This window comes from Anguilla rostrata, chromosome 1 (genome assembly GCF_018555375.3).
Source record: "Anguilla rostrata isolate EN2019 chromosome 1, ASM1855537v3, whole genome shotgun sequence".
Taxonomy (NCBI): Eukaryota; Metazoa; Chordata; class Actinopteri; order Anguilliformes; family Anguillidae; genus Anguilla; species Anguilla rostrata.
The window spans coordinates 5,370,830-5,395,829 of record NC_057933.1 but is presented as its reverse complement, the minus strand read 5'-3'; the positions used below and the strand labels follow the sequence as shown (position 1 = coordinate 5,395,829).

The 25,000-nt window shown below is 50.7% G+C and overlaps 2 protein-coding genes across 2 annotated transcripts in view; one reads left to right on the top strand and one right to left on the bottom strand.

The window, feature by feature from the left end:
• LOC135239354 (molybdenum cofactor biosynthesis protein 1-like) overlaps positions 1-5,310 on the top strand; it is a 50,821-nt gene extending 45,511 nt beyond the window's left edge. Inside the window, exons 3-4 of the mRNA XM_064307957.1 lie at positions 255-302; positions 1,002-5,310. Coding sequence (XP_064164027.1) covers positions 255-302; positions 1,002-2,134 — 1,181 coding nt within the window. The 3' untranslated portion in view covers positions 2,135-5,310. The remainder of the gene's footprint in view (positions 1-254; positions 303-1,001) is intronic.
• A 527-nt stretch (positions 5,311-5,837) lies between these two features.
• daam2 (dishevelled associated activator of morphogenesis 2) overlaps positions 5,838-25,000 on the bottom strand; it is a 129,375-nt gene continuing 110,212 nt past the window's right edge. The window contains 6 exon segments of the mRNA XM_064302596.1: positions 5,838-13,186; positions 15,094-15,264; positions 20,799-20,930; positions 23,031-23,091; positions 23,313-23,420; positions 23,585-23,753. Of these exon segments, the coding sequence (XP_064158666.1) occupies positions 12,965-13,186; positions 15,094-15,264; positions 20,799-20,930; positions 23,031-23,091; positions 23,313-23,420; positions 23,585-23,753 (863 nt within the window). The 3' untranslated portion in view covers positions 5,838-12,964.

Below are 25,000 nucleotides of genomic sequence, written 5' to 3'. Positions count from 1 at the left end.
GTCTCTCTGTCTCTCTGTCTCTCTCTCTCTCTCTCTGCATCATGCACTGCATCATTCTGTCTCTCGCAATTTAAAATGCTTCACTCGTGTAAAATAAGTGTTATGCAAAGCACATATAACAACAAATATACATCAAAAACCAACCAACATACATACATACATTTATTGCATGTGATCGTCCTTATTGTGATGTTATATTGATGTACAAACTATATAGATATTGATGTACATATTCTGTCTCTGTCTGTCCTCAGGAATGTTCAACATCTCCCAGATGAAGAATAGGCCCATGATCCTGATTGGTGGGTGACACAGCAGTACGTACAGTAACTCCTCCCCCTCCTCTCCTGTGTGCCCAGGGTTCCGACTCTGTATGACTAGTCGTGTGGGCGGAGCTTATAATGCGTATGAGTGGTGGTGTGGGGGTGGAGCTTATGCTCTGTGTGTATGAGAGGTAGTGTGGAAGCAGAGCTTATGCTCTGTCTCTGAGTAATAGTGTGGGGGTGGAGCTTGTGCTCTGCCTATGTCAGTAGTAGTGTGAGGGTGGAGCCTATGCTCTGTCTGTATGAGCTTTAGGTGGGCGGAGCTTACGGTCTGTATGGAATGTAGTGTGGGCGGAGCTTGTGGTTTCTATGAGTGACAGTGGGGGGGAACGTGTGCTCTGTATGAGTGACAGTGTGGGCGGAGCTTGTGCTCTGTATGAGTGGTAGTGTGGGTGGAGCTTCTGCTCTAGTCTACCCAAGGGGGTGAAATAGGCCGGAGGAACTGGACACTATTTAGCAGCTGATAGGAGGAGAAAATGTTCAGCAGTAAAGTCAAATACTAGTGGACCCCAGAGACTTTTAGAATCTGAAAATCAGTGTGTAGCCCTTCATTCCTTTTGATTAATTAATCAAATTACCATGATTAATTCAGCACACGGGGAGGGGTAATTCATTAAATAACTTGTATTTTAGTCGTGTCTAAATGTCCATAACCGCCGTCCTCTCCTTCTCTCTCAGGTGCCACGCCCACGGCCTCGCTGCTGCCCCGCCCCCCCATTCCTAGTCTCCATGGCAGCGAGGCGGCCACCATGCTCCCCTTTTCCCACCCGACAAGTTCGGCTTTCCTCACTACACCACCCTCCCCTGGACTGTACCACTCCGCTCACGGGGGTGACCTCCACAGCACGGACGCAGAGTGCCTTTCAGGCAGAGGAGCACAACACTCGCAAATCTCGGACACCCCCCCGAATCGGGGGACCCTCCGGCAGTCCCGTCCGGCTGCCGAAATTTGTTTTTCTCTTCCTGGGACCGCTGACGCCCCCCGGAAAGGGAGGGAAGTCTCGGCAGAGACTGCGAGAGGAGGATGCTGGGATGTCAGACTGAGAGTCTCCGAAGCCGGGCCAGAATCACGCACAATCGGACCAAGCCCTGCGGGGCGTATGAAGAACGACTCCGCACAGGGTATCGACCTTAAAACGAGCCCCTCCTTAAATGGGTGGGGTGTGGGAGGGCCTTACGTACGCACACTGCTACTGAAGAACTCCATACATCGCCCCCTGCTGGCCTGTGGCGTGAGGCGCAGCCACAGCCGGACCTTCGACAACCCGCCCGCCTCCGATTCCCAGCAGCCCCGGCTGCACGAGGTGACATCGGTGGGGTCAGGTGACCTGGCGGATCGGCTGACCCACACCGACGCCCGGGGCAAGGCCGCCATGGTGGACGTCGGCGGGAAGCCGGCGACGCGGCGGACGGCGGTCGCCACCGCCACGGTCCTGCTGCCCGCGAAGGCCTTCGGCCTGGTCCGGGAGAACCAGCTGGCCAAGGGCGACGCGCTGGGCGTGGCTCGCATCGCCGGCATCATGGCCGCCAAGCAGACCAGCGCCCTGATCCCGCTGTGCCACCCGCTGCCGCTGGACAAGGTGGCGGTCTCCGTGGAGCTGGTGGAGGCCCGGCGGGCGGCCGTCGTCACGGCGACCTGCCAGACCACCGCGCGCACCGGGGTGGAGATGGAGGCGCTGACGGCCGCCGCGCTGGCCGCCCTCACGCTGTACGACATGTGCAAGGCCGTCAGCCGTGACATCACCATCACCGACGTCCGGCTCGTCAGCAAGACCGGGGGGCAGAGGGGGGACTACCACCGGGACGATTGAGTCCAACGCCCCCAATTCAACCATCGCACCCCCACAATTCAGCCATCCCACACAAATTATTAAACCATCGTACCCCACAATTCAATCGTCACAACCCCAACAATTCAATCATTGTAACCCAACGAATTCAACCATCACATCCCCCAATTCAATCACCGTACCCCACATTTCAACCTTCCCTTGAACAAACATACTCTCCTCGGTTTTACATCTCACTCGCTCCCCCAAACTGCCCCCCCTTACCTCTCCATCGCATCTGGTCAGTCACTCCCCCCTCCAAAACCAGCAGTCTTGACCCCCCATCGTTCATTCATCTAACCCTTCTTACGGCCTTATTCCAACATGTCACCCCATGATCTCCACAGTTCCAGCATTTCATCACCCTAAAAGAAACCTCCAACATCTCAACAGCTCATCCAATAGCTGAACCATCTCATCACATTGGGGGGAGAGGAAGAAAGAGGGAGTGAGGGAGGGAGGGAGGGGGAGGGAGAGGGAGGCTGAATGGACCGTGCTCCAGAGCTTACATCAGTATTGGGTGCTTAAGCTTGTTCATTTTCTGTATGTCATTTTTATCACTTATCATTTTATGTTTCTCTCATATCGTAGCTCATGTGTGCTTGAGCGTAGCTCAGGCGCTAATCCACTGTGTCAAAGCTACTTGTGACTATGCAGAATTGTACACTACCATAGAGCTTACCATAGAATTTACCACAGAGTGCTGCTAGGATCATTCCATGAGACTCCTGTACGGAAATGGACTGAGAAAGACCCTCATAGGACAAGGTTCTCGCAGTGCTGATGGCTTTGTGTTAGCAACACTGCATATACGGACTGCTAATCGGTGTGCTGGGAAAGGCCTGGGAGTTGATGGAAAGGATTCCAACGATTCCTCGGAAAATCCAGAGATCCGCTTTCCTCGCCGTCTCAGAGGGCTGTCCGGTAAATTACTTGTTAAAGTCCTCCAACAAGCTATGCCAGAATGCCCCTCTTCTGGTTTCCCTGTGTGCACTGGAGACGAGAGGTCCTCACAAGTCTGAGTTATGTCAGAGACCCAAGTCAGGGGTGGCCAATCCCAGCCCTGGATGGTCTCATGACGTTCTGGTTTTTATGGTTGCTTGTCACGTAATTGGCCAGTTAAAGCAGTCGATGGTTCTTGGGTCAACTGCTTGCTGATATTAATGTGAAAAGAAATAAAAAAAACAGCAATCTTTCTGGCTCTCTCGGACCAGGGTTGGCCATCCCCTCTCTATGGTCCACTGGCTCACAGTGACAAAGACTTTAACAGAAGCTACCTTCATAAAAAAAAAATAACCCACAATTCACCAGGCAGGCAGCAGGCGACAGCTCACAACCTTTTCAGCAGTTACAGTGTACAGAGACCCCAGTACCCACAGATATAGTACACACACATATCACCGCACAAAGACTCCGGCGTTGTATATTAGTCTGCATGCTAACTGGTGATTGTGGAATAAGATGTGCCTCTAATGTCCTGTCCTCAGTGGTTAACCCAGGGTATAGTGCCTGTCAGCAGGTGTGTGTGTGTGTGTGTGTGTGTGTGTCATATACATGCTGAACTTACCCGGACTGTTCTTCTTTTGGTTCAAGGGTCTGCGCCCCTGGTCCTGGAGAGTCACGGGGTGCGCTGGTTACTGTGGTTACTGAGCACTTAATCGGTCAATTAAAGCAGCTGGTTACCCTGGTAACCCGCCTCGCCTGGTTTTCTTGGGTCGGGTTGCTGATTTTTTAGGTGAGATCAAAAAACCAGGAGACTCTGAGACCTTCCAGGCCACGGATTGGGGACCCTCTGATTTACCTGCTTTTTCTGAACAACCTTTAATACAAGTTTAACTGAACTTGTGACTGTTATGAATTAATATGAATGTGCATATTTTTTTTTGGGGGGGGGGATTCATGGATGGTATGTATTCAATGAGATCTCTAGTTGTTGAATGAGGTGTGCTTTGTTAGGGTTGGAGTGGAAACCTACAGGGTGGTAGATATCCAGGAACAGGGCTGGTCAGCCCTGCTGTAGTACGGGCACTGAACACACTCAACCATCCCAAAACAAATCTCAGAGACCTGACAATCACCTAATCTGCATAATCTGACTTTCATTCCCTTTTTTTCTGATATGCGGCTGGATGCTTTTATAATTCATGTGATATTCGGATTTAGTGCGACTGAAAATCAGATTTCTATGTGTCGGGAGTGGGCATGTTGTCTGAAACTGTTACATTTTTTGGTAAAGGAAAAACCGTTTTTTGAAACCCGTTTGAAAGAAAAAGTGAGCACTTGGTTCAGCACTTAAGATGTTCTCATAGCAAGTGCATTATTGTCTGCCGCTGCCGTTGCCAGTGGAATATTAATTGGATAAAGCTTCTGTCAGACATTCAGAGCCATAGCTGAGGGGGATTTTGGAGATAAAATATGCAGAAGGTTATCGCAAAGAATCCAAAACCCACCCCCTCACCCTGAAATACAGACACACACATGAGATCCTAACAAGAAAAGAGGAAAACATTCACACACATTCATGTGCACTCCCTTGTGCATTCTCTCTCTTTCCCTCTCTTTTTTTTTGGTTCTTTTTTATTATCATTATTATTTTTGTTTTTTGAATCTTTATTCTTGTGTAATGAATTGACAATGATGTTCTAATAAGGGGGCATCAAAGTCTCTCTCTCTCTCTCTCTCTCTCTCTCTCTCTCTCTCTCTCTCACACACACACACACACACACATACACACGCGCACGCACACAGTCATTCAAAAAACACTCACATTTTACATGATATGCCACTATATTCCTGGACACCGAAAGGTGCCATTTTGTTTCTTCCCCTCCCTTTTGCCTGGACCTAATTATCAAAAGTCACAATTTCTCCTGTACTTCCATGTAACTTGAAGATGCAAATATGCCAAATGAATGTAATGATAACACAATGGTGACAATTAGGTCCATGTAATGAATAATGAAACTTTAATCGTGTTACCCTTTCAAAGTCTTATTTAAATGCTTGTCATGCTTGTAAGAGGTGTGCTATTGGTTTAATTTTTCCCTGTAATCGGTGATGTCAGTTCTAAAACCTGTGGTGACCACCCAGCAGTATGTTCAATGTACAAAGCTATATTTTTACATTGGTACTGTAGATAATAAAACACTTACATGACATACATTTTGAGCTTGAGTAATGTTCAGTGTTTAAGAGAGGTAACTGAATACGCTTGGAGAACTGAAAACTAGAGGCTTCTTATTTTCGGGGAGAAAAGCCACGATCAAAGATGTCAGGGTGTGAGAAGGCAGCCATGTTTATATCTCAGTAGCATTTGCAGCGCTGTCACTCATGTACAGATACAGACCAATCAGAGCACTCGCTTTGCGAAGCAAAACACCGATTGGTTCAAAGGAGTCACAAAGGACATAACAACTCATCCAATTACAGAGTTCATGTAGCTTTTCTCCTCTAGAAAATAAAACTAAAGGGGGGAGGAAAAATCTTTGTGGAAACAGCAGAGGGCAGTATTGTTCTTTGGATGGTTCTATATTGGTCTCCTTGGCAGTTATTTATTTATTTATTTTTATAAGACAGGTCATAGATATGCCAGTGTATAATTTAATTACAGATTAAATTTATGGGCCTCAATGCGCTATTATTTTTGTAAACCTGACAGATTGCCTGTTAAAAAGGAGACAGGGAATGAAAGGGCCAAAAATGTGTTTTATTGTAACCATACAAAATGACACAAAGCGAGCAAAAAAAAAAAAAAAGAAACAAAATAATTAAAATATTAAAAACAAAACAATAAAAATCAGGATTCTGAACAGCTCATTCTTATACGTCTGAAACTGACCAACAAATACAGACAAACTGTATAATTATTTATACTTTTTATATAACATTTTATTGTAATGCTGTGTATACGTACAAAACATAGCAAACTAAATAAGGCAAATAAATAGAGGTAAAATTTACAGGTAAGTAGAACATTCCTTAACATTTTTTCCTTTTTTTTTTTCTCTTTTCTCAACATCTAGAACGGTGTACAAAACAAAACTGTACAGCTTTCTGAAGAGCATTACTTTTTTTAAAATCAATCTTAAAAATACTGACTTATAGAATTGTACAACCAGTTTAAATTGGGTGCAACTTTCCTTCAGCGATACAAATAGTGTATATTAGTGTTTCGGTGGTGAGGGAGGGATTAATGTGAAGGGATCACTCTCTTGACTTTGTGCGCCCCTCAGTGGACACTTGGTGAAATGACAAGTGTGTATCGGACATGGGTGTTTGACTGCTTACTGGCAGAACGTGGGCATTCGCTAATTAAACTGCAGTGTTCCAAGCAAGTGACTCAAGAGCGAGGCTTTAAAATATCATACGCTTTTGTGGAAAATTTGTGTGGAGGACTCTGGGATACTATGAGAACTCTTTCTGTAAGTTCTCAAGTCCATCACTCCAGAAAAAAAGAAGAAGAAAAAAAAAGTAATTCACCTGTAAAGTCAATGTGGCTAAACCAGACAACCCATCCTCACGTACACAAATCCTGCTTCAAATAATCCACTGGAGATAGAGCTGTGACAACACCTCACCCTGCAGGGTTCTCAGAAGTAAGCATCCACCAATCACCAATGTCGTTCTATTTGTTGTTACCAACATACTTTGTGATTGGTGGAACTCTTCTCCGGGGGGAGGGTTCTATGGAACAACAATAGAGTGTTGTATGGTAATGACATCACAGTCGTGTCCTATTTTATCATACCTGCTTCTGTAACAACATCTCCCTACCCAGGACTAAGTCAATGCAAGCTGCAATGACCTCTGTGAGTGATCGAACAGGAATCATCCACGCCAAAGTGCATTCAGCACACCGAGCCAGTCTCTCCTTTACCCATCCAGCTAGGCCAAGCAGTTACTTAGTCCAACACAGAGCCTCACGACGTGTAGCATTAAACTCTATTGGCATTACACAATAACACTGTCGATTCTGAAACTTCAAAAAATAAAATTAGTCTTTTTATATATCCTCATGTATTAATGACTACACTTGCTCCTGATTGATTAAAAAAAAATCTATATACTGATTGATAGCACAAATTACATAACAAACGGTCCTTACGCTCATGAATTCTCCACTTGAATTCCTCAGCTGTACTCGATTTCCTTTTTTTTTTTTGTTGCTTCCCTCAGTGGAAAACTTAAAGTGTCCGAGTTTTGAAAATTACATTTTTATTTCTACATATTTATATATTTTTTGGTAAAATGGCAGCTCATTGGATACTCAATATCAGGGTGCTGCCAGACCCCTGTGATCTCCAGAATCCTCTCAAATGCCAAGTGAGGGCAGAAAATGAATCATTCTGGGCTTTTCTGTGCCATGTCTTGGCGTCTGCTTAAAGATTAAAGTCTGGGAACAGATTTCTGGAATTATCCTCCCATGTTTGAATAGGACTCAATAGGACGTTTCTGATTATGCTCCTTAGCGCTGCAAGGTAAATTGATTTTTTTTTTGTTGCGCAGATTAAAGCTTTTAATACCTCCAGATTTTTCAAGGGGCTCTCCTGTTTCTGTTCCTCCGTGATGTCAGCGAAGAACCTGCTGCTAGATTTCTTAACGGAGACCAATGGAGGTACAGCCACACCATTTTTACTGAAGGGTTTACAGAAACTTAGCACCCCTAGGTACAAAAAAATATATACTATCAGGGAGAATCACCTGCGAAGCTAGCTGATCCTGCTGTTTCAGGCAGAAAGAGGACAGTATTCTGTTAGGTTTGTACCTTGTTCAGTTAGTACTGCCTTTTAGCGTTGGTGAGTGCTTGACAGAGAAACCGTGAGAATTTGTCGAATATACAATACAGACACAAACGTGATTTTGCTTGTGATTTTAGGGGCTGTGTATCAAAATGCACTTTGTACCCCTGATGAATTATGTCTCAGGTCAGTTGCACCCCCATTAAACCAGCACAGTATGTTATTTATTTTTATTAATATTTTTTTTGCCTATTCTCCTAAACGGTTCACTGAGGGAGCATGAAAACACACCACACACCACCAAGGACAGCGAAGGTACCGGTCAGAAAGAGGCACTTACGGGTAAACAAAATGCATAAGGGGGGGGGGGGGGGGGTGGAGAGGTGTGAGGAGATAAGACTGAGCTGTCGGGCAACCCAAAGAGGGAAGTGGAGGGGCGAGGTGTGGTGCCATTTCCTCCACACACTCCAGCTTACCACACACGGGAAACAGCTCACGGCTTCACAGTGAGGGGAGCACAGTGATAGGTGACAAGAGCCCCAGCTGGAACAGACCTTGTGGGATGGGGGTATTTTACATCTCCATGGCAACCAGGAGAACCATGCAGCGGCGATTTGGGGGGGGAGGGGGGGTCGGATGGGGAGAAGATGGGGGCAGTGAGGGGAGGGGGGCTCATGGTGAAAGAACGTGTGACTTCCGCCTCAGGCGAACACACACACACACACACACACACACAGTGACCTGTCCTGCTCCTCTCTGCACTTTACACTCAGAAATGAGACCCTTTCTCTTCATCACTCTCTCTATTCCCCTCTGTCGTTTTTTCCCATGCAAACCATTCATCCTTCTCTCTGCATGCTGGTTTGGGAAATACCCACACACAAAAAAAACCCCCCAAAAAACCAAAGGGGAGGTGCTGCTGAAACACGTTCCCCGTCCTGTTCCCTGCTCGGCGTGGGCGATGCTGGAAGAGGACCAGAGCCTGGCTGGGGCCGGCCGGCCTCGGGGCGGCACCTCGGGCTCCGGCGTTTGTGTTTTAATCTGCCGCGTAACGGAAACCGCGGCCCCGTTAACTGGTCTCCCCGTCGGGGTGCGGTCGAAACGCCCGGGCCTCTCCCCGACCCGCCGGGGCGCGGTCGAAACGCTCACCGGCCTCTCCCCGGCCCGGCGAGGACCGTGTTTAACATTAACGCTAAAAGTCTTTAACTGTCTTTAACATCAACAAAAAAGCCTTCGACTGCCTTTAACATTAACGCCGAAGTGAACGTTTGCCTCGGTTCAAATGGAGCTTGAGCTTGGGTTGGTCTTGGCCCAAAATACGACCCCCCCCAAAAAAAAAAAACAGAACACCGAGAGCCCAGAATTCTGGCACAATTCTGGTTCTGCACCACCTGGGACCGTTATCTGACTAATTAAAAAACAAAAATAAAAAAAACAATCTACAATCTTACTCACCAGAGGAGTGCCAAAGTGTACCTCTGGTGTGTACGGGGGGTTTTGGTTATGGTCCTCCACAGGGGAAATCAACTTGCCAAATGATCTCTTTTTCAATTTTCTTTTTTATTGGCTGGTGGGCAAAATGCTCTTTACCGAGCTCTAGTGTCGACCACCCTCCACCCCCTCCCCACCAGCTGAAGGGGCACACGCGGGTACTCTTGGACTCGCTTCTGTAAGCACCACTGTTAGTAATCAGGAGCCGGTCAGACCCGTCCTGATTGGCTGCAGAGACGCAGCTGTGCTTATAACCGCTACTGCTCCCCATCGCACGCTAACATCGTCGGCCGTCCGTATTCGCGCTTCATTAAGTTTCGTTTTTTTTGCTCCCGCCTTTTTTTTTTTTTTTTACGCGATGTCTAATTTACAGACCGACGGCTTCCTCCACGCCCTCCGCTTCTGTCTGCTCGTGTAATAAAGATTTTAATCTTATTGGCGGGAGCCGAAGCGCACGAGGGGCCCCCGTTAAAAGCGTGCTTAAGCGGAGTGCAGTACATTAGCGCTAAGCCGACGGGACGCAGCTAAGTGGCTAAATTAGCATTCCAATTAGCGGATCTCTCCGATCGCGGAGCCGCGAGGGACGCGTTTCTGATTGGAGGAGAGCTGGTCGGCGTTCGCAGCGGGGTCGTCCCCTCGTGCAGGTGCCAGACCGCGTGCGGACGTGCGCATCTCGGTCGTCCATGACGACGGGACGGGAGGCGGACACCGTTTCCGCCGCGGCTGCGTTCACGTTCACCGCGTACGAGGGAGGATAATAATCTTCAGGGGATTGGGAGCCGTGTATATCCTGTTTAAAAAAAAAACCCGTCATTCGTTGCAGCAGCTCTGAAATGAGCAGCGTTTGTGTTATTTTTTACAGATAGTTAAAAAATAAAGGTGCATCTTATTTTATTATTATTTTTTTTTAGTCACTGGTGAGAGTGCTCTATAAAATAAATCCACGTCCATTCTTTTGTAAAAGTGCAGAACTTATACCACCTACTCCTCTCCCCTCCTCCTGCCTCCTGCACCTCCTCCTGTCCTCCTCCTCCTCCTCCTTCCACCCAGAGTGATGTAGGAGTCTGCTCCACAGACAGACCAGGGCTGACCCGCACCACAGAGTCTGGGTTTGTCTGTCCTGGCCCCCCCGTTCCAGGCCCATGTCCTGGAGACTCAGTGCCCGCCTCACGGTTCTGTCCGTCCGTCTGTCCGTTATCTGCGCCCCCCCCCAGGCCGTCCCTCGCTCCTGTCCCTCCCCACTGACGCATCTTCATTTCGGCAAAAGGGCCTTTCTCCTCTCCGTTGCCATGGGAATCGACGTGCGGGGTGATGGAAGCATCCGGAACTCCTTCAGAGGACCAGCCTGTGCCCCCATCCCACTCCCCCAAACCAAGGAGCCATCCCAGAAACACAGCTCCCTAAAGAAGGGGGGGTCTCCATCCCCCCCCCCTTCCTCTGTCTTTCCTCACACAGCCAGACAAACACCAGAACAAGGCAAAACTTCAATGTTCACGCAACCTTTGTCCTGACTACGGCTAGAGTATTACAAATATGTATAAAATAAACAACTGAAAAAAACCCCCAGAAGAGTTGCAAAAAAAGAGTTGAAAAGAAATGAAAAACAAGTGAGAGGGCTGCAGCATGCGGTCCTTTCTGTCCGGTGTAGTCTGGCTGTGCTCAGAGAGGGAAGAGTCTCGAACCCTTAGCCAGCCGAGTCTGCAGGTTGGGGGAGGGGCTTGGAGCTTCGCTTCGCTCATCATCACAGGTGCGAGTATTCAGTTTGTTTTCCTGTTCAGTTTTTTGGTGTGCTTTAGAAGTTTTTTTTTTTTTTGTCTGTTTTTTTTTTCATACTGGACAACATCAACGGCGTGGGAAACACTCCGCCATATTTTAACCCTTTAAGTGCTGCACACAATACCACATTTACAAAGAGAACCACAGCAAAATAAACCAGGCGAAAGCCGTCAACTGGGTTCAACGAGCGACCCAACCCTCCTCGCCCGCTATCCCACCCCATCCAGCCCATAACTTTCAAAAAACCCGGGACCAAAAACCGACAGTCACGTTTCGCCAAATCAGGGGTAACAGTTAGGGGTTCTGGGTATTAAAATAAAGGATCATGGGAAAATACATGGAGGAGGGGGTGTCTTAAGTACATTTACAGTGCAAGCGAGACCTGGAGATTGGAATGGGAGGGGTGTTCTTTAACACAAAGTGGCAGGGACGCACATCGTAGGAACATTAATACCTCAAATATGACAACAGATACATTAGCAATGAAATCAATTAAACAAAAATGACAAGGAACACAATCGAAAAAAAAAACAAAATTCTTCAACGCTAGCATGTCCGCTCCTATGTATAAATATATAACCGCCTTCCTGTTTGCCTCTATATGTATTCTCTTCTTTTTTATTATTTATAATTTTTTTTTTTCCTTTGGCAGTGGGAAGGGCCGTAACAATCCTCAAATTTTTTTTTTTTAATCTTTAAAAAATTGCAATGCTAATTTTAAAAAAAAAAGAAAAAAAAAAGGACTTTAACCCTCTGCTCTGTCAAAATCCCCTCTCTCCGACCCCATTCCCGTCCCATCCCATTGTATCCCATCCTCTCCCATCCGGTCCCAGTGAGGCGTTCCCACTGTTTCCCACCAGTGCCGAGCCCTCGAAAGCCGTCTCCAGGAATGTGCGGTGGAAGAAGAGGCACTTGGGAAGGGGGGGATTTTCGGCATTGTGGCGATGTCTCCGGATCACCCCGGCTCCAGGGTGGCCTCTGCTTGTCTGCGCCACACCGGCGGATGCTGCTAAGCATCATGGGATCCTGAGCTGCAGTGGCGAAAGTGCTGTGTGGAGTGTGCAGTCAGTCAGGGAGGGGGTCTCTCCATTGCACCCCCCCCCCCTCCAGCCAGGAGACAGAGAAAACCGCCTTACGCCACTGAGCACCACAGTGCGAGGGAACCACAGTGGAAGTTCTGCCCCCTGCAGGGCTACACAGGAATTGCGGATTGGGCGGAACTGGAAGAGGCAGTGTGTGAATCAGGAATCAGCTTCCTGTTTGGACTCCCCTGGCCCACCCCAAAAACAGCCTGGGGCAATGAAGCCCCCCCCCCCTCCCTGCCAGTGTGGGAGGGGGGTCAACCATGTCTGCAGGGGCAGCTGCAAGGTTAGGAGAGCAGAGAGGGTGCGGTGGGGGCATGAGGCTGGCCTCTTCCCTATGGGCAGGGATAGAGGGAGGGGGAGGGAGGGAGGGAGCAGGAGTCCCACCCCTACCCTCTCCGTCTGTGGAGCACAGCGTGGGGGCGGTCTGAGAGGATTTCAGGAGGGGGCTCAGAGTCTCTGTCTGTGTGTCTGTCCATCCATGTCTTTGTCTGTTTGTCCCCCCTGTCCGTGTTGCTGTGCACCTCTGTAGAGCACAGGAGTGGATGGGGCTGGGGGGGGGTGGCGGGGGGGCAGCCGGACAGGTAAATATTAGGTGGCGGGGGAGGAGGGGGGGGGGGTATCTTTTGGGTGGTGTGTCTACTATCCTTCAGGTGCGCGGCCGTGAGCCGAACGGTCCGACGCGGGGCCGGGGGGTCAGGGGTCAGGGGTCGGGGGGTCAGGGGTTAATAGTTGACCTTGGTGACGGGTCTCTCCCGCCCGGCTCCCTCCGCCAGCTCCTTGGTGGAGCGCTTGCGGTTGCGCTTCAGCTTGGACAGGTCCTTGTCGAAGACCTCGCCCGAGCGCAGCGCCGACACCAGGTCGTCGAACTCGCCGCCCCCCTCCTCCGACACGCTCCCGCCGGCGCTCTTCTTCGCCCTCCTCTCCCTCTCCCGCTGCGCCTTCAGCTGCACAAACGGACAGACAGACAGACGGTCAGAACACCGGTGGCACTGCTGCAGTCAACACCAAATAAGGAGTGCTCAGGCCTTTGGCATCAAGAGGCGAGAGAGTGTGTGTGTGTGTGTGTGTGTGTGTGTGTGTGTGTGTTCATTACTTTTCATGGGAAATGCTGGTGATAAATGAACTGCTTATCAGCTACATCAGTACATCTACATGGTGTGCAGTGAATGAGTCTCAGTGCCTGGGGCCTCAGAGAATGCACACAATAGCCCACAGCTGGTATATGTTACTGGATGCATTGTAGGAGAGATGTGAAGGATTTCTCCTGTGTGTGTGTGTGTATGTATGTGTGTGTATGTGTGTGTGTGTGAGAGAGAGAGGGGTAAGGGTAGAGGTTCTTCTGGCTGGCTCGTCTCTTTCCCAGGCTTTAAGAGACAGATATCTGAGCCATGTTCCCAGGACTCCCCTGGGTCGTCCCATGACCCAAATTCTGCTACAGACTGAGGGGCTACCCAAACTCCACTCCCTGTTATAGCTACAGACTGAGGGGCTACCCAAACTCCACTCCCAGTTATAGCTACAGACTGATGGGCCACCCAAACTCCACTCCCTTTTATAGCTGCAGACTGAGGTCTTCTATCCTATACTTCTCTTCACAACCTCTCTCTCTCTTTCTCTCTCCCTCGCTCTCCCTCTTTCTCTCTGTAACTCAGAAATCACTCAGTTGGCATGAAAACTAGGTCAGAAAACCCACCTGTGGTGGTGTTATTATAGGAAACTGGCCTTTAATCTGCACTTAAACAATGTTATCTGCAGTTGTGCAACTAATTTGCCAAAGGCACTTAAACTGGCACGGAACTGGCAGGAGTACTGCTCGAGCACCGTATCCAAGTTTGAACACAGAAGCTTGCATTACACAATATCTAAATTTTCCTGCAGACAAAGCCCTCTGCAGTAAATCTCAATAAATGCATTGTTTTAAATGCCAAAATCACGACTTGCCTACCAACACTAACTTTAAACTATTTACAGAAACAGATTTCTTTTTTGCCTTTATTTCCAAATGGTAACAAAGACTTGCTTTGTTGAAAACCTGTTATTCTGTTATTCAGTGATTTAAAGTTATAACCGACTCCACCTGAAGCCTGCAGGGAGAAATGCTCATGAAACTGGCAGAAATATCTGTTTACTCTGCAGCTAGCACCTTCAGGAAACCAGGGCCCGTTTTCACGCACCTCAAAGTAAGAGCTGTTTGATTGAGGGTCAGTGTGGCCTTTCAGATTATAAAATATGGCACGTGATCAGAACGTGGACAGGGTAAGCCTGACCCTAAATCAGCACTCCTACTGTGAGACACTCTAGAAATATGGCCCTTAACCCGCAGAAGAGTAGGTTTTTTGGAATGTTTGTTCAGAATGAAAGTCAGTGTTCTAGGACTCCACTGCATTCAGTCCCCAGTGGCGATTGTGACATCATCAGCATTAGAATGTTCAGTTCTAAAAACATTCTAATCACAAATCTGCGATCTCACTCCTTAAAGGGTTAAAGGGTTAAAGGGCTAGAGCTTCTCTCATCTAGTTAAATTCTTATTTTGAGACTAAATGCAACGGAAGTCGGAAAAAGTCCCACTTTTGCAAGCTGCTCTGGAAATACTTTACCTGGCTGGCATTTAGCTGACACTCTTATGCAAGACTTGCACAACTGTCAGCATTTTTTTACACATCATCCATTCATAGTTTCATTAGAATATTTACTGAAGCAGTTCAGGTTGAGTACCATACTCCCGGGTACAGCAGCAGTGTCACACCTGGGAATCGAACCCGCAGCCTGCCAGCAAGCCCCCTATGCATTAGACTACGCTGCGTCTCCTTGGAAGGGAGTAAAAGAGGAGGAGAGAGGGAGCAGCGCTCACCATGGCCTCCATCTGTGCCCTCTTCTCCTCCTCCTCCTTGCGACGCTGCATGTTCTCCAGGTCCTGCCTGGCCTCTCCGAACGACTGCAGGAAGGTGTCGAAGATGCCGAAGAACTCGTCCGGCTGCATCCGGCCCTGCTCCTCCCCAAAGTGCTTCAGCGCCTTAGAGAACTGGGGGGGGGGGGGGGGGGAGAGAGAGGAGAGACAGAGAGGAGGGGGGAGAGACAGAGACAGAGATGGGGGGGGGAGAGAGGGAGAGACAGAGATGGGGGGGAGAGACGAGACAGAGACGGGGGGGGGAGACAGAGACAGAGACGGGGGGGAGAGACAGAGACAGAATTATTACTATTGTATTACACTTAATAATACTACCGTATTAAACTGTATTATTATTATTATTATTTGTATTATTGTAGTACATGTTGGCAATACATTTTTAAAAAATATGTTCTGGCAATAAAACATTTCAAATGTAGAACTGAGACAGAAACATTTTAACTGAGATACTGAGATGGAGAGAGAGACTGGGTTTCACAGCCTGCGGTACCATAAAAAAATCAGAACCATTTCTCACCACCCCCCCCCATCCCGGCCCACTGCCAAATCATACCCATAACATCAGCCATTGTGTCTCTCTCTTTTACCCATAAACCCCTGTTCTCAGATTTAATAACAGCCATTATTCAGCAGAGATACACGCACTCTCACATCCTCCTCCCCCTCCCCCCCCGCCTCGAGTGTGTGGGGCACGGCCCTGCCAAATTCTCACTGCACGTGTTGTGACTCTTCCCGCACCCCTGACAGCTGCCGGGCGTCCCGTGCCAGGACTCAGTGGTCCTGCCCTGCCCTGGGGTGCTGTAAAACTCCACCCGCTGTTTTTAAGAAGACAGAGCCTGTATTTTTACAGAGACCCCAAAACCTAAACTCCACCAGCGCCCCCCCCCCCACTTCCCCCCTTCAGGGCCCTCGGTGGCAGAGGACAGGAGTGGGTGCAGACATCGAACGTAAATACACTAAAATGTTTTCTGTTACAAAATAGAAAAAAACAGACTACATCTGAAATCCATGTAACTATAAACCACAGTCAAAATGGTGGAGGTGGAGTAGGCCCATATTATTAAAAGGTGAGCGACTTGTACTATCACTAATTAACTGAGTAAATGCGAATACGTACGCCAAATCTGTGTATTTGAAATCCTGCCCATCCCTGGCCAACGTCAGCGCATCGGACGGCCCAATGGACCTAACTCCCATCCACATCCCGGGTTTCCACCAGAAATACTGACACCCGATCTGACGCTTTTTCAAAGGGTCCTAATTCCCAAGCAGTCAGTGTGGGCGAGTGCTTCGTTGTGGGCTAACCACAATAACAACGGTCATAAGTTCTGCTCTTACACTTTCTAACATCTGAAATTACCCTGAGTGCGATTGCCAGCATTGTATCCATATACTTAAGCACGAACCGGGCCTTTCCTATTACATTAACATACTTATGAAGGGTTACATTCATCCATTACATCAGTAAACCCAAACACCCAACCCGCGCTTCAATGAATACCAAGCAGTCTGCACCATAGCTAAATGACTCTGCTGGAAAACATTTTTTAAAACCCTTTCCATTTCAAAGGGATTATCCAGTATATCACAACATTTACATTTATCCCCCCCCCCCCAAAAAAAAAAGAATTTGAAAAGAGAATTAAATAAGAAAGAAAAACAATTCTTTGCATCGTTCTCCCGTATGATTGGGTAATTGATGACAGCTGAACGTATGATGGTAATCCAGGCCTTGCCATCCGATCCGTGTGAAGTAACGTCTGTGTAGTCTGTGGCCTGACTTGTCGCCGCGGCGATGGTGGGGTACGGGTGTACGATCCGATCTGGGATTGTGCGGGCCCTGCAGAACACTGACACGTCCTCTCTCCATTCACGTCCTCTACCGCAGTCCCCAAACATCGCCAATCTGCGAGCGGTGATTACGTCACACGGCCACCCCGCCAACCGCGCCGCGCCAAATCTCCCCCAGCGCCGCGCCTGTCCATCCCGCCAAACTCGCGTGTTCAAGTAGCACGCACTCCGCTGGTCACCGTGGAGATGTAATTAGTCCTGACAATTAGTCACTGGGACATTCTGACATGTAGCAGAAAATGGTGGTGGGGGTAGGCGGGGGGGTGGGGGGGGGGGGGGGGGCGCAGGGGTGAAGGCCAGGACGTGAGGGGCGTCCCAAAAAACAGAACAGAGGTCCCATTATTCACAGACTGGAGGAAACGGCGGGAGAGGAACGGGGCGGCCAAGAGAACGGTCGGGGCGCAGGAGGACCCGTCATTCAATTTTGGGGAGGACGGCAGCGGGGGAAGTGGGGGGGGAGCGGGGGGGTGTGTGGGTGCAGAAGTGGGACCGCCCGCTGGAAAACAGGTAGGAAGAGTAACTCACGGTCTAAGACCCGCTGCCAGGAACGGCCTGGCGTGTGTCCCAGCCGCTGCGCCGCGGCTCCTGAGAGTTCTTCGGAGACGGAGACGCCGCAGATGAAACGGAAAGCGGATCCAGACCCCCCCCACCCCCCCCCACCACGTCTGTCTTCGCCGGCCGCTATGGTGGCTTTTCCGCCAGATTGTACAGCAGCTGCGGCCAGCCTCAACTCCGCGTGTTTCCACCCCTCTGCACCAGCGGCGTGCCAGCCCCCCTCCCCCCCGCCCACCGTGCGCCAGCTTCCTGCCCCAGTGCTGTGCCAGCCCTACCCACCCCCCCCCCCCCATCCCACCCCCCCACCCCCCCCGCACCAGCTTCCTGTGCCTGGAAGCAGCGCCGCTCTCCGACCCACTAACCCACAATGCCCCCTGTCAACACTGCACATGCACAGCCAGACTGGTTCAGACCCTGAAAACACACAGTAAAATGACTAGTGCTAATTCAGCTCTAATAGAGTACGTACACAGTAAAATATCCAGTGCTACTTCAACTGTAACAGGAGTGCATATGAGTCCAGGAGGGACCACATGTACTCTGTAAGAGTTGATTTAACACTGGACATTTTACTGTGCAGGGAGCGGGTGGGCCAGGATATTCAGGTAAACTTGAGGGATATCTTCCCCGTGCACCTCCTCCGAACTTCCTGCCACTTCGGGACAGGGGGAAGACTGTCGTAACTCACCCCTGTGTCCTGGGGCGAGGGGTGCGAGGGTATTTTTAGCACCGGCTAAAAGCTGACTCTGCTGCTCCGCTCTTTACTTTGTGCCACACTCAGGAGACGTAAAAACAAAATAGCAAATCAGAGCCTGACAGGACCCGCACGGGGCCGGCCCACAAAAACATGGCCGACCTCTTTGAACTCTGGGATAGCGGAGGACCCCTGGTGTCTGTTTCACGAACATTTCCCCCATGGGAGGGGGGCGGCAGTTTAATACAGCGGACACATGACGTCTTAGCAAAGCCGAGCGGTCTGTCAGAACCTCCACCGAGGGGGGGGGGGCTGATTCATCCAGAGCCCTGAGCTCTGTCCTCCCCAGCTAAACCACAATATTTATGCTGAACCCAGAGCTCAACGATGCGTCCGAGAGCGTCAGAGCAGACGGCCGCCCACCAGGGGGATTCTGGGTAAGGCAGGACAGAGGCGCTTTTGTTTGGGCGGCGGCGGCGGGGCACGCGCGCCCGGCGTTCGGGACGGCCGCGGTTTGTCCCGTGACGTCCGAGCGGTCTCTACCCGCTCCCCCCCCCCCCCCACGCTCCTTTGGGTAAATAATTGAGGAGCAGACGCAAACACGGCGAGCCGTTGTGATGGCGACCAGGCCCGGCCCCCCGGTGCTGGCGGAAGCTCGTCGCCGTCTCTCCGCGCCAACGCTGACTCCCACTGATCCCCGGGACATTCCGCTCACACTTTCCACAGCCGCGCGGATGAGGAGGAGGAGGAGGAGGAGGAGGAGGAGAGGACGACGGCTAACTGCAGCAGCAGCTCAAGAAACACAAACTCGCAAGCATGCACGCACACGCTCACACATGCAAGTGCTTACAGACACATGCAACGCATTCAAATATACACATATACATGCACGCATGCACGTACATGTGCAAGTATGCACACACACACACACACACACACACACAGCATACACAAACACACACACACACATGCACACACACACACAGCACACACACACACACACACACACACACACAGCCAAATACACAAACACACACACACACACACACACACACACACAGCCAAATACACACAGACACACACACACACACACAGCCAATCACACATCACCTTCTCATCCTTCCCCAGGACATCAAAATGGCTTCCTTCTATGTGTCTGAGACAGAGCATGCTGAGGGGGAAGAGCTGGGCCACATTTCAAAAGAAATAAATCTGGCAAACACAAAAAAGAAAAGAAAAGAAAAGAGCAGGGAAAAGGAGAAGCCCACCGAAGCACCCGGGCTTCCCCGGGATGGATAAGTCATCACGCGAAGCACTGGCACACAAAGCCCGCTCTCTTTCTCCCGGTCTCTCCATCTCTCCCCCTCCTCTCCCTCGTTCCCTCGCTCCCTCCTCAGTGGCTGGGCCCCATACTAGCCTGGCGGGACGCCTTCAAAGGCTCTGACACGGAGGCCCGGGGGGGGGGGGGGGCTCCCGAATCCTCCGCTCGCCCCTGCCCAAAAAACGTCGCCCCCGCTCTGGCCTGTGCTGCCGCGCCCATCCCGTCCTGGGACCCGTCATCCCGTCAAAAAGCCGCCGCCCACCACACGCCTCACCTTCCACAGCCAGCCTCACGCGCTGCGTGTGTGTGTGTGTGTGTGTGTGTGTGTGTGTGTGTGTGTGTGTGTGTGTGTGTGTGTGTGTGTGTGTGTGTGTGTGTGTGTGTGTGTGTGCGTGTGCGTGTTCGCGTGTGTGTGTGTGTGTGTGTGCGTGTGCGTGTGCGTGTGCGCGTGCGTGTGTGTGTGAGTGTCTGTGTGAGTGTGTGTCTGTGTGTGTCTGTGTGTGTGTGTGTGTGTGTGTGTGTGTGTGTGTGTCTGTTTTTTTTGCTGCTAGTTTTATCTTCCATGATGAACGTCCGAGCTTTGAGCTCGTAATTAATGAGCAAGTCAGTCTAAATAAGGTTTGCCATTATCATATTCTATACTGTTGTCTGCACTGGGGAACTATGATCAGAACACATGGTCTAAATCAATACATCACCTGTTGTCATCATTTAAATGTTCTCATGATCTCCCTCAGGCCTCTTGGGAGATCAGCTGCAACAGAAGAAAGTCTAACTACAGCGGGGATTTCAGACTCCAGTCCTGGAGTGCCACAGTGTCTGCAAGCCTCTTTTGTGGTTTTCCCTTCAATCAGCAACAAATTTTGACCTTGGAACTTCATTCTGTGGACTCTTTAGCCAATCAGCGACTTGGAAGAAAGCAAGTTTGCGCCAAAACACAACGGAAACCAGCATAAAACGGAGCCCTCCAGCATTTCAGCTTGAGCTCCCTGCCCTAGAGGGTTTTGACCCGGTGTCCACGTGCCACACACTGAGAGTGCGTTAACCCTTTGAAGAGCAGGTTTTTTTGGAATGTTTTTCCAGTGTTCTAGAGTGTTCCAGTGTTCAGTCACCAGCAGCGATTGTTGCATCATCATTAGAATGTTCAGTTTAGAACATTCTAATGACGTATTGTGACCTCACACCTATAAAAAGGGTTAAGCACCGAGCGCACGCTCGTAGCCTCACCTTCTCCTTGGCCTCGTTGAGCTGCTCCTCCAGCTCGGAGAAGCTGAAGCTGGCCACGGTGATGAAGTCGCCGACCACCGGGGCGAACTTGTCCCCGCGTTCCCGCGCGCCCCTCTGCTGATACTGCAGCTCCTGCGGAGAGACACAGGAAGTGACATCACCACCAACGCCCGGAGAAGCTCATCCCAAAAGAACCATGGTGGGGAGGGGGGGGGGTTCTTACACACCATCCATTTATAACCGCTGAAGTGATTCAGGATAAGTACCTAGTACGGCAGTGTCCTACCTGGGAATCGAGTCACCGTCCCTGTTCCCTAACCGCTATGCTGAAGCGACACCCCTAAATCAACCCCACCCTCATCACCGCCACCACCCTGCCCCCTCCTTCCACCCCCCTCCACCCCCCCACCGCCCCCCAGACGTGCTGACAGCCCAGGCTTATTCCCAGACCTCCCTTACGAGGGCTGGCTTCACATGCTATGGTTTGGAAGACACTGGCGGCTCTAATTGGTCGAGGAGCGCACACATCTATGGTTTGGAACCCTGGGGTAAAAAAAAAAAAGGAACCGGGTTCCGCAGACTTGGGCTCGGGGAAGAGGGGGGGGGCGTCAGATCGCAAGTCAAGCTCTGCTTTCTAGTCGGGGTGGGGGGTGGGTGGGGGGAGGGGGGGGATTTTTGGCTCCCTTCGCTGATGTTTTTCAGAGCGATTAGCCAGTGGGAGGATGTCATCTGGGGTGTGTCGCATTCGCTCTACCCCCTCCTCTCAATTCCCCAACCCCTCCACCCCACCCCCTCCCGCACCCTCGCTTTCCCAGAGCGTAATTAAAGGCCTGAAGAGACCCAGCCACTCAGACTCGAACTCGAACTGCCACACACACACACACACACACACACACACACACACACACACACACACACACACACACACACACACACACACACACACACACACACACACACACACACACACACACATGCACACACACTCATACACACACACACACACACACACACACACACACACACACACACGGCGCCGAAACACAGGCCCTTTTCTATCCACATATTTGTCTGAAAAACAGAGGGAGGGAGGCGGGGGGAGAGAGAGAAGGGGAGACAGAGAGAGAAAGAGAGAGAGCGAGAGAGGACCTCAAAGTGACAAGCTGTCTTTTGCCTTCCCACTTTTTACTACTGACTTGACAATAATTTATTTATCCTTAATTCAATAATCAATTCCTGGCCTACCAAAATAGCATACCAAAAATGAAGTCATGCCTTTCGTTGTGCTGGGATTCTTATTGCTAAAAGTGCTTCAGTTGCTCTTCTCTCTAAACAATTATCTCCTGGCCTGACAGCAGAAAGGCAAACTCATTCTCCTGTGTGTAAACGCTTGCTCTGTGGTGCATCTCTGAAGGTGTGTCGAGCTCGCAGGCCTGCTGGTTATAACGAGTGCAGTGTGTGCATGAGTGTGTGAGTGCGTGTCTGTGTGTGGTGCGTGTGTGCTTGTGTGTGTGGTGTGTAAGAATGTGAGTGTGAGTGTGTGTGCATGTGTGTGTGTGCATGCATGCATGTGTGTGTGTGTGCATGTTTGTGCATGAGTGTGTGAGTGCATGTCTGTGTGTGTGTGTGTGTGTGCATGTGTGTGCATGAGTGTGTGAGTGCGTGTGCATGTGTGTGCATGAGTGTGTGAGTGCATGTCTGTGTGTGTGTGTGTGTGCGTGTGTGTACATGCACATGTTAGCGAGGCTGCTCCTCGACACCCTCCTGGTCATGATGACATCACCAAGAGTAACTGATAGAGACAGCCTGGGCACTGGGCCATACCACTCTGCGTGAAGTGGGGGGGGGGGTGTTGGAGGAGCTCATTCTCAGTCTCCTGACTCTTATGTCTCACTTATCCTCCTTGCCAACTGGCCTTGAGTCACAGACAGCTTCTTCATTCACTGGAAGGAGGGCTGCTTGCCCGAACTTCAAGAACGGTGCCAGAGCTGAGGGTGGCCGGGGGGCACCAGCAGCACTGCCGATTGGCTGAAATAGAATCTAGGCCTCAGATGGAGCGTGCTGACTGGTTAAATTTCTTTTGAGAGGGCGGAGCTACCTGGCCAGAAAGATTCTGCTCAACTCCTCACAATTTTGATTGGTCAGTGGGGCATTGACCTGTGCAGGTGATTGGTTGGGAGGAGAGTGCACTGTGCAGTCGATTGGTTAGAAGGCAGATAATCCGTCACTCACCTCCTCTAAAGCCTTCAGTCCACTCTTGAGGCTGAAGACCTCCTTCTCCAGCTCAGCAAGACTGGAAGAGACAGAAACACAGCGGACTAAACAAACAGATGATCCACCAGGTTAGTGACGTGAGTGGGTCACATCTAAAGAACTTCGGGCAGCTCCAAAATGCCCCTGTAGGGCGGCAGTGTTCAGTCAGGTGAGATTAATAAAACTTCAGCCAGGTGGCCTCCTCATTCAGGTGAAACACCTGAAGGACAGGTAGGGACAGGTAGCCCGTCTGTCACTCACTTGACTTTGGCTGCCTCAGGTACGCTGTGCAGCTCTTCCTGGATGCGCAGGATGTCAGGGTAGTTCTTCTCAAAGATCATGATCAGGTAGTGCAGCATGGTGATGTTCCTGTAGGGTACACACACACACACACACACACAGGTCCACACCAAACACATACATTAATGTTCAGCACATTTTTGCATTTCCTGAAGATAAAAACATGACAGGTGCCCCTCCACGCCCTCCCCTTCCCCAGTGCCCTTTGACCCCCTGCTGCGGTGACCTCTGACCTGTCTATGCTGGACTTGGTGTCTGCGATCTTGTTGAGGCTGGACACCTTGAAGCCGTAGGCGTTTCCCCTCTGACCCTTGTTCATGAAGTTCCCGAAGGCCAGGACCACCTCCAGCGTTTTGGTCAGCCGCTTGCTCCTCATCACCTCCCGCGAGGCACACAGGATGGCTGAGAGAGGGAGGGAGAGAGAGAGGGGGAGTGAGGGAGAGAGGGAGAGGGAGTGAGGGAGGGAGAGAGGGAGTGAGGGAGGGAGAGAGGGAGGGAGAGAGAGAGGGGGAGTGAGAAAGAGAGAGAGGGAGGGAGGGAGAGAGAGGGAGAGGGAGTGAGAGAGAGGGGGGTAGAGGGAGGGAGAAGGAGAGAAAGAGGGATGGAGAGAGAGATAGAGTGAGGGAGAGAGGGAGAGGGAGTGAGGGAGGGAGACAGGGAGGGAGAGGGAGGGAGAGAGAGAGAGAGAGAGGGAGAGGGAGTGAGAGAGAGGGGGTAGAGGGAGGGAGAAGGAGAGAAGGAGAGAGGGAGGGATGGAGAGAGAGATAGAGTGAGGGAGAGAGGGAGAGGGGGTAGAGGTAGGGTGGAAGGAGGGTGAGGGAGAATGAGAGAAGAAATGGGAGGGAGAGAGGGCAAAAGAAGGAGAGCAAGAAGAATGGAGAGAGATACAAGGAGAAGATGGAAAAAAGGAGGGAAAAAGAGAGAGGTAGAAGGAGAGATGGAGGGCATATGGAGGGAGAGGGACAAGGAACAAAGGGATATGAAAAAGGAGAGCAAGAGAGGGCAGAAAGGGGGAAAGGGAGAGGGAAATGGGGAGGCAGAAAGAGCAAGAGAAGGGGAGAGAGAGAAACAGTGATTTAAAAAAAAATGAAAGACACTCTACTGGCCAGCACGTGGACCTTAGCCTTCCCCACCCACAGCTGTAGAGTCTCTCTGCAGTCACAGGGCTGAGCTGAGTCTTAGTGTACGACCCAGCACATGTACAGCAGCCCTGTTACACAGACTAACCCTCCACAGTGACTGACACAGAGCCAGGCTGTCCCGCCTCCCGCCCGGGCTCCCAAAAACCAGACCGTTACCCTTAACCGCGCCCCGTTCCTCCACAAGGGGAATAACCGCGGTGGGCTCGCAGAACCGTGACGGATACTCCCTAACGAGGGGCCGGGACGTGGAGAAAAACACCGTCCCACCACGCAGTGACGTGCGCGTCTTCTCTTCCAAAATGGGGGACGGCGGTGGTGGGGGGGGGGGGGGGAGGTTACGAGAGCAGAGGGAGGACAAAGAAGGAGGCGATTTTTGGCGAGGAAATTCCGAGGGAACCGGACCTGACCCGGAATTCACTCCGCCCGGGCTGCGGTAATCCAGGGGCCCGCATTTTTGGGGCTGGAGGTGAGGGGGGGGGGAGGGGGTCTAAGATCCTGTAATGACTG